We start from the raw sequence: 10,518 nt of genomic DNA on the forward strand, positions 1-10,518 counted from the left end.
TTTAATTGTACAGGTTGTAACTATTGTGTAAAGTTTCAAAACAATATGGAGATTTGGAGAACAATGAAAGATAGTCAGAAATCTCTCAATGGAAACAGTATAAGGTGACATAACTTTTATTTCTAGTGTAAAAAAAAACAACTAAAGGCAAGTAACTTTGTTCACTTCAGTGATCTATTTCATAAGTTATTTTAGAAGGCTTCTTTTATAGGTTCATGGGTGATTATTGATTTTTGAAAATCTCCTGTGGCAGGTATTTCTGTGTACTATAAGTAATTCATATGGAAACAGTCGCAAATAATCTAAAAATCAGAAAAAATCCCAGCTGAACACATGTGGTAGTGCAGACATATTATATACACATCCTCTGAATTTTCTTTTTATAAGTGGAGATCATCATTGCTAAATGATATGACTACATCTAGGTTATTATAGATACATTTACCTGTATATTCATAATGTAAACAGATGGTAATGAGCTATAAAGATTTGGGGTTGTATTACCAATTCTAATTAAGACCTCTTGCATCGTGGGATATCTTTCAAAAATATTTGAGTAGTTAATATTTTCAAATCTGTCAGCAAGAATACCAACACTATTGATTACCATTTGCTTATTTAACCAGTCAGTGAGAAGTGCATGCCCCTGAGTGATGGCAAAAATGAAACATGAGCCAGGAGTAAAATGTTGAGAGATTCTAGCTTTAGAATTTGGGGGTTGGGAGTTTTTAATTAACTCAAAAGGAGATAATTGAAAAAAAATACAAATAAACCTAACAGTGGTAAAGCTTGCCTACATATAAACATAGAATGTAACCTTTTAATATGTAACTACCTTTCATAAGAATCATTTAACTGGCTTACAAATCAGATTGCCAGTATCATCTTCATAACATACAATTATAGTTAGAGAATATTATAGTTTAACTCTTACTCTGTACCACATAGGGAGCTGTTACTCTGTTGAATTAGAAAAGTATTCGCTACTTCAAACAATAATAATTTCTAGGAAAAAAAACAAATCTGTCTTTGTAAAAAATTAAAAAAGCATTCTTCCCAAGTTAAATGTTAACATTTTAAGGAGTTACTAAATTCAAGTGAGAAAATATTATAACACAAATAAAGCCATTAAAGAAGTTCAGTCATTTAAATGAGGATATCAATAAATCCCTCAGTGGGAAGAAAAAAAAAAAAGAAGAAACCACTGCTAAAGTATATTTTGTGCTATTTTAATTTTCTCTGTAATTTCATATTCTGTACCCTAATATATAACCACATTCAAGATGTATTTTACTCTGAGTACTCTTTTGCATCTTCCATTGCTCTCTGATTTACTGCAATCTTAAAATGTTTTAATCTTTGTCTTTCTTTTTTCGCCTTTTCATATCAAATTCAGTCATTTGAGCGATGAACAGCTTGACTTAGCATATTTTTAACCAGCTGGTCTAGCACCTAGCTTGCATTGCATAGTCAGATACAACAAATGTTTATACAGAAGGTAGCTTTCATGAAAATGAAAAAAAAAATATAGCCTATGTATCATGCATCCTGTCTTTTTTTAGATTAAAAAAAATCACCAAAGAGAACGCAAAGTTTGAATTATTTTAAATGGCAAACAAGATCCTATTTATAGTTTTCCCCAAAAATTGAACTTGTGGTAGAGTAAGAATAAAGATTTTAAAAAAATACAGTATATATTAAGATGCACATGAAGAGGACTAACATCTTTGAAAGCCCAACTCAACTTGAAATAATACAAAACTAAAGCAGCTAAAAATACTTTCTCAATAGTAACAACTTAATTTCAAATACACATGCTCCTGTCTTGGCAAAAGAAGGAAAAATCATAAATCAAAATTGAGCTTTCGACCGCCAGTGCAAAAAGTGTCCACTAAAACTTAGGAATCATCAGTGTTTAACTTTTTTGACACTTAAAAAAAAAAGATCTCCTGATGGATTGTTGTGATGTTAACATGAGTTTAAAAAAATGCACACCCTGTTCCCTTATATCAACAAAAGGTCATGTGCTTTATGGAGCTACTTCCAAAGTTTTGCAGCAACTTAAATCCTTAGTTCTAATCATCCTCAAATTCCTCTGTCATCCCAGAAATTACATCTGAGACAGAGATGCTGAAAATGTGGGTGCTTTGCATAAAAAAAGATTTGGAGGAAGAAAGGAAGAAATGAGAGGGGTATGATGCTTAATGTTCATTAAAATCTCTGTTATAGGACCAAACCTAAAATCATCAATAACAAGCTTGGGTACTTTGTAAATTCCTTCAATTTGGTTCAGAAAACAACAAGAAGATTCAGTTAAGATATAGAATCATATAAAAGCTTCTCCGGCAAGCATGATTTTTAAAGAGCATCTCACAACTGATTCTAAGCCTGTAAAATGGGAGAGTTATACTTTCATATTTAAAAAAAAAATAACATCCAAAACAAAACAACTCAACTCACCTTTCAAACTCCTGAGGTAAATCAGGGTCAGTTAGCATGCTGGAAAAGCACAATTTCCCTTTGTCACAGCAGCCACCTATGATCGTCTCCAACTGAACCTGTCAAGTGAGTCCAAACCCTCTAAACCAATTGATTCTCTCCTCTCCTCTCTTCTCTTCTTCCCCCCTCTCCCTCCCTCCCTCCCTCCCTCAATCTCTCTCTCTCCCCCCCCTCTTTCTCTCCCCTCCTCTCCTTTCTCCCCTCTCTCCTTTTTTTCTTCCTCTCTCCTCTCTTCTCTCTCTCTTCCTCTCTCTCCCCCTCTCCCTCCCTTTCCCTCTCCCTCTCTGTGAACTAGGACTCCTTGACCAGTCTCTTAAAGGGGTAGCACACTTAGCGGCACAGAGTGTTTAGAAAGCTTCCCCCACAGCTGAGCAGCACGCTGCGGCTGCTAGACTCTAGACAACCTCAGGGTGCCTGTCCTTTCCTTTTAATTCTATCATCCAGTCATCAGAGAATGTGAGAAGTCAACTCATTTAACATCCCCCATACACACTCTCCCCCATTAATAAAATGCATACACAAATAATATTAATCAAGTAAAATGTATTAGCGGTGGATTAAAAGAGAATCTATAATAACAGCCACCCGTTTAAACTGCAGTTATTAACTAATTAAAGAAAAAAATGGCAATGTTAGCAATAGTATTTTTTTCCACATTCACTTCTTATCCCCCCCCCCCTTCTAGGCTTTCTCTTTGCCCGCACACGGAAGCACACACTCACACACACTCACACACACACATACACACACAACAATCAGGCATTGTTCTGAGGGAAGAAAAGCAACTTTGACAGATTGAAATATAGCAGAGGCCCCTTCAAGGAAACCTGTAAACAACTTGTCACTCACTCTGTCCGTCTCACTGTTAGCTCTTGCTTTCCACAAAGTGGTGCGAATGTCCTGGCAACACAGCCAAAGTTTCCTCAGCTCCAAACTCCATAAAACATCAGTGCTATGTGGAGGGGAATAGGTATCCACATCCCAAAATAACACACGTGAAGCACAACAAAAATCACCTCCTAGCTCCCCAAACAGTAAGAACTTTGGATTTGTTCTGATTTTTGGTTTCTGGGGGAGGGGGTAGATGAGAGGAGGGAATAGGGCTAAGTCCCTTAGCTGCGGATCTCTTTAATTTCCTCTGCCCAGGCAGTCATAGATAACAAGGTGGACAAACTATGGTTTTACAGATTCTAAGCTGGCTGGCAGAGAACAGCTTCCATAGCAGTTCCAATTATCTAGATAAAAATCTGGCAGATGAGGAAGGTAATCAGGTAATGTACCTTTGACATGAAATGACAGAGGCACATAACATACACACACACACACACACACACACATACACACACACAGAGATGGTGACTATCCCCGTGCACTGCAGCATCTGGTCAGAGTAAGCACACCCTCACAAACACAAGACTGTGCATATTTTCTCTCTCTCTCTCTCTCCCTCTCTCTCTCTCTCTCTCTCTCTCTCTCTCTCTCTCTCTCTCTCTCTCTCTCTCTCTCTCTCACTCTCTGTTTCCCTCCCTTCCTCTCTCTCTCCACTCCTACTGGGAGGGTTCATTCTGCACAAAAGGCTACATTACAGAGTCCGCCCCAATAAGGGAAAGAGAGAAAAAAAAAGCCTTCCATTGTTGAGAGGGCAGGTCAGTTGATTAGATTTTCTGTGGAGAATTCCACGAGGAAATTCCCTTCAAAGCCGAAGTGATTAACTGGGGGCTATTCTGGAAATGGAGCAGACAATGGCTCAATAGTCTGCACAGCCAATGTCCAGGCTGGCACTGAACTCACTTTAAAAAAAATAAAAGCCAGACTCCCTGTTCTTTTCCACCAGCCCCCCCACCCCCCACTCCTTCCAACTTCCCCTCCCAATTCCTTTTATTTTGCAGCTGGACAACATTAAGGGCCTTTAAAACCACAAGGGTTGACCCCACAGTGGTTTGATTAGGTCCCACTTTTTTTTTTTCCTGGCGACAGGCAGACAGCAAGTTTACTTTTTTAGACATACACAATGACACACGAACATTCACATACCCCCTAAAATAGCAGCTATCAATTTTTAGCCTTTTTATACTGATAGATTCATTTTTTAATTCCCACCTTCTACAAGTCATTGATACAATAAAAAAATTATTGATATGGATGGTAATAAAAAGCAGAATAAGATACACTAATTATACTTTTATTTTTTTTTAATTTTCACCTTAAAATTTTGCAAAAATCATATATACGTGCATGTGTATATATTCACATGTGTATATATACACATATATTCATATGTATATACATGCATGCATACCTCTGTTTAACTGTGATCCCTAGCCAAAATTAAATTGGATTTAAACATGCTATTATATAGTTAAAGTACTAATAACAAAAATATAGAATTAACATCTACTTTGGCAAAGCACTTAACATGAGATGTGACAAAAATTGATAGTTATATGTTTTTTTTTTTCTGGTGGGGTTAGTTGAAGGAAGAGAAAAGGATAGTGGTGGTTCTTACTCTAACAATATTCTTTTTAGCAATTAGTCTGAAATCTTTTTTTTTTAATGAAACAAACTATTTTTGGAAAGATAATGCTGTAATAATAAACAGTTTAAGCTATTTTCATTTATTATTTTTAAGAGTCTATAGACATCTTGTTCAGAATAAGGCTAAAAGACATTCTTCACCTTTAAAAAGCTTACAGAAACACAAAACTTCAACAAAATGATCTCCTTTTGGGAGTTAGATATCAAAATATGAAAAATTAGGGGTGTAGGTTACATAAATAATTTTCTTTAAAAATAAGGTTGTACAAATTTGCCTAATTTGGGAATCATGTTTCATTTTTTCATATTAGTAGAGCAGAGCAAATAAAAAGGGGGGGTAGGTCACAGTGAGGAGAGGAGCTAAAGTCAGGAAGGGGAGGCAGGAGGAAAGGAATAATGGGACAGGAGGGAGACATGGTGAAGTATAAAGATAGAGATAATAACCAAAAGGCAAGCTGCTTAGCTGTGTATGGCCCCAGCTTGCTCTGTCTTAGTACAGCTACCACCTCTGGCTGCATCTGCAACTCTAATCTAAAAGGTCAGCAGGAAAGGTAAAAATTAAAAGTTCTTCGGAGTCTAATGCAAACTGTGTTTTAAAGCCTCGATGGTCATCTCAGTATCTTTGGTGTGCTAATTTTCATATTCAATAAAACACAAGCCAATTTTATTTGTTTAACATACCAAAGATAAATGTAAAGAATTCTACGAATGAGTCTTAGGTGTCTAAAACATTAAATCCCTAAACTATTACTATAAACATTGTCTTGCAAGGGATTTATTTCTTATCATACTAAGGGGCTTAGGAGGGGCCTAGAATATAAGTGTGCTTGAAGGGAACCCCTGTGTCATTGACATTTTAGGATAAGTATTGGACCTATGATTTCATTAGCATAGAGAAAGCACAAGTGAGGAAACGCCTTCCACCAATACAGGTTAACATATTTTTATACATTAAAATTTTAGAGAATTGCCTAGAAAACAGAGATTAAGTGACTTGCCTAGGGCCACATACACTGTATATAACAGAAATGGGACTTGAACTTAGGCCTTCCTGGTTCCAAGATCACCTCACTATCCACTGTGCTGTCTTACCTTTCAAAAGAACAATCATGATAGCATTTCGAATTTATATAGCAGTTGATAAAGTTCTCATTTTCATATCTGCTATCTTATGGGGGCAATACAAGGTATGTAAAGGTAAATTTTATTACCCTTAAATTGAAGATAAGGGAAGTTGGAGACCATGAAAGGAATAGCAGTTTCCTAACACAGCTTCCTGGTCTGGGGGCATAAAAGGTGCCAGTCTCATGTAACTGGTACATCTCAGACTCACTTGGTGCTAACACTATGTGAGATCCTATTCCAGTCAGCCACTGACTAAACACATTTCCAAATGGAGATTAGGGCTGTGTCCAGAGAAGCTCAGTACCATTGTATCCTTGGAGCATAACCTTGCTATGATAGCTAAACCAAAGCTTCTTCCTTTATTAAATGTTCAATGACTTGTGAGTACCTCATTTTGTCCCAACATCGAACCTGAATTAAGAGGTTGCTGGAGAGCCATGCCTACGACAGGGACAAAGTGACTGTCCAAAGCCAATCAGTAGCTTAGTGGCTGTGTTAGTACTTGAAGCCAAATCTTTTATTCATTGTTCTTTTAATTTTGAGCCATGCTTTTTTTTTTTTAAACAGAACTAATTAGTACTAAATGAGATCCCCAAGATAGTTCTGCGTCCCTTTTAAGGAGCTTTCAGATTATTCATACATAGATTATTTTTAAATCATATTCTTACATTGGTGCTTATATCCAATACTGTGTTCAGCAGTTAGATAAAACAATGCTAACATTCTACTCTAAACTAGCACAAGACAATTTTGCCCATTTGAATCCTTGGAAAGCAAAATGGCATCACTATTAGATTATGGAATAGTTTTATTAGAAGGGATGTAAATCTCAAAATGTTCTACTAGTTTTATCTCGGATAATGACTTTGTACTCTCCTAGATGATCCAAATAATTTCTCACTTAATATGTGATTATTACTTATAAGTGACACATACTCCTTAATTTTATTAATAATGTTTGTCACTCTTCAAATAAACAGGTGAAGCACTCTACAAACAAGTAGGCAAATGTTCAAGATACTTTATAAACTGAATACATACGTACATATATATGTATGTGTGTGCGTATAGAGAGAGACAGAGAGAGACAGAGGCAGAGAGAGAATTCCCTCAACCTCTAGAGAGATATTATTGTCTCATAAATTGTTATTTAAAAAAAAAAAAACCCTGAACTATCACCTTTTATTTTAGAGTTCTCCAAATCACAAAGTCATAGAATTTCAGATTTGGAAAGCACTTTGGTGGCTGTGGAGTTCAAACTATTAAAAAAAAATTTATACTACATTACATGTGACTAGCAGGCATGCAGTCTTTACTTGAAGACATCCAGTGAGGAATAATTCCTCTTTTCTGAGAAAGCCCATGCCATTTTTTGTGCAACTCTAACAGGAAGTTTGTCTTTATATTAAGACTAAATTGGAGTCTTTGTGATTTTTACTTTCTATCTATTGTTCCTATTTCTTCCTTCTTGGCCCCACAGAATAAATCAAATCCTTCTTCCATACAATAGCCTTTTAGGTTTATGCTTTCTCCTTTCCTCTCCTCAACCTTCACACACCACCTTCTTTTCTCTAGGATAAACACCCTCTGTTCCTCTATCTGACCCTCACATAACATATACTCAAGCATATCTGTCTATCTGCCATCATTATAACATCTGGATCATAAGAGGTAGACTATGTAATTGTCCTTCCAAAGTTGCAGTGCACAGAAGTGGAAACAATTCTACAGATATGGTCTGACAAGAGCCTGTACAATGGGACAATCACCTCTTCATTATTAGAACTATTTCTCTGAATGCAGCCCAAGGATGCATAAAGTTTTGGGGTTTTATCATGTGTTTGAATCCTATTAAGCTTTTAGTCCATAAAATGCCATAAGGCTTTTTTGAGCCTTATCTATGTAACTCACATTTACAAAGTTTTTTTGAACCAAAGTATAAGATTTTATAGATATATTTGCACTAAATTTTATTATACTATATTTGATCCAATTTTCTAGATCTTTTAGATCTTTTTGAGAATTTGACTCTGTCTTCTAATGTGATAACTATAACCCATAAGCTTTGTGTAATTAAAAAATTCATAAGGATGTTGTCTATATATTTAGTTAAGCCATTACTACAAACCCCATACATCACAGATCTTCAAGGCACTCCACTAGAGACTTCTTGGTTCACTAATGAGATACAAATGGAAATAAAGGCTAAGATAAAGAAATGAAAATATAAAAATTGAAGTGAGGAAATTAAAAAAAGTGAAAATAGGGAAAGGAAAAGTTCTAAAAAAATAGGCAACATTCCATCCTGCTACTAACAGCATTTAATTTTTGTCAGTTAATGAGAGAGATGGTTGCTTTTGAAAAATTAGACATCATGATATATGATAGTGCAAAGAAAGTTTGAATTGACTAATTTATCCTCAGATATGAGAAATAAAAATGTATTTGAAAGGAATTAAGATTATCTTTTTTAAATGCACAATACTGCGATTTGACTTAACCAGATCATAACAAATTTGGTGATGCCTCTTAATGTACTCTAATATTTTAGCTTTCTAAAACAATTGGTATCTTTATCATACTATTCACTCTATTAAATATTGTAATACAGTTTAGTTGAACTTGTGTCTAACCATCTCTCTGCCTTCTTAATGTCTTGAACTCAAATGTAAGATTTTATATTCACTGCTATTAAATTTTACCCTATTAGACAAAGCCCAACATTTTAGCCCTTTAAAGTATTTTTGGATTCTCACTCTAAAGTGGTAGCTATCCCTTCATTGTCTCAACTGAAAATTTCATAAGTATGTTATCTATGCTTTTGTCCAACCCACTGAAAATATGTTAAACAGCATAAGCCACATACAGATCCCTGAGGACTTACACTGGAGACCTTTTTTCCAAACTGATATAAAATAATTAATGATCACTTTCTGTCTGGTCATTCAACCAGTTCTTGAATTAATTTAACTATGTCACTGTTTAGGCAGCTAGCTTGTGCAATAGATACAGAATCAGGCCAAGAGTCAGGAAGTCTCATCTTCCTGAGTTAAAATCCAGCCTCACACACTTAGTTAGCTGTGTGACCCTGGGCAAGTCACTTAACCCTGTTTGCCTCATCTGTAAAGTGAGCAGGAGAAGGAAATGGCAAACCCCTGCAATATCTCTGACAAGAACACCCCTAATTGGGAGTGGCTAGGTGGCACAGTGAATAGAGTACCGGACCTTGAGTCAGGAGGACTGAGTTCAATCCCGGCATCAGACACTTGACACACTTACTAGCCGTGTGACTTGGGCGAGTCATTTAACCCCAATTGCCCTCCAAAAAGCAAAATACAACAACAAAACAACCCAAATGAGATCACAAAGAGTTAGGTATGGTTGAAATCACTAAAAAACAACTGTTATTTAGCCCATATTCTACATCTTTCCCACAAGAACAATTATAAGCAATTTTATGGAATGTTTTGCTAAAATAAAGTAAACCATATTTATAACTTTCTGTTAATCTATCAGTTTAATAAGTCCATCAAAAATGAAATAAGGTTTTTTTGTCATGATCTTTTTTTTTTTTGCTTTTTGGAGGGGCAATTGGGGTTAAGTGACTTGACGAAGGTCACACGGCTAGTTTTTGTGTTAAGTGTCTGAGGCTGGATTTGAACTCAGGTCTTCCTGAATCCAGGACCAGTGCTCTATTCACTGTGCCACTAGCTACCCCATGATCTTTTTTTTTTTTTTTTTTACAAAGCTATGCTTGCACTATGGAGTCAACATTTCCTTTTCTAATTGCTTATTAACCATTCCTTTCATAATACATTTTATAGTTTTGTAAAGAAAAATTTTTGAAATTTGGGAAATATTTGCTCTTTTTCAATGCTATGGTATCTCTCCTTTCTTCTATAATCTTTCAAATGTCAGTGGCAGTAATCATATCTGATAGTTATTTTGGTAAAAGAGTATATTTTAAGAGGAAGATATATGTAAAATAGGAATTATATAGAGATCATTCATTCAGACAGACGGAAAGTGTTCTAGCCTCTGCTAGATGCCATGTGAGGTGGTACAGATCTAAGAAAGGGAGTAGGTGAAGAGTGAAACTGTACTGCCTAACCTCAAGTAGTTTGCCATATAGTGGAGGAAATAAACTATATGAACATGAAAAGTTAAATAGTAATCAAAGAGTTAAATAACAAAATCCATCACTAAGGATAAAGAAGGTTTAATCATATATGGGATGAATTATTTAAATACATAAGCTCTGCAACTCCCTATAAAGTATAAATATTTTGTAGCTTCCACCTTTAACTAGAATTATAGTTGTCATTATGTTGATACCACTACTAGACTAACGCCTATTAA

The 10,518-nt window shown here is 35.5% G+C and overlaps 1 protein-coding gene across 1 annotated transcript in view; it reads right to left on the minus strand.

Annotated features, from left to right (window-relative positions):
* Positions 1–4,015, minus strand: part of LOC138176105 (transcription factor SOX-5) — a 503,378-nt gene extending 499,363 nt beyond the window's left edge. The window contains exons 1-2 of the mRNA XM_069106851.1: positions 3,349–4,015; positions 2,461–2,558 (exon numbers count right to left, since the gene is read on the minus strand). Of these exons, the coding sequence (XP_068962952.1) occupies positions 2,461–2,498 (38 nt within the window). The 5' untranslated portion in view covers positions 2,499–2,558; positions 3,349–4,015. The remainder of the gene's footprint in view (positions 1–2,460; positions 2,559–3,348) is intronic.
* Positions 4,016–10,518: the final 6,503 nt, after the last annotated feature.

Source organism: Petaurus breviceps, unplaced genomic scaffold (genome assembly GCF_028583685.1).
Source record: "Petaurus breviceps papuanus isolate PSGF00001 unplaced genomic scaffold, PetGlider_PUasm1.0 81, whole genome shotgun sequence".
In the NCBI taxonomy this organism is placed as follows: domain Eukaryota; kingdom Metazoa; phylum Chordata; class Mammalia; order Diprotodontia; family Petauridae; genus Petaurus; species Petaurus breviceps.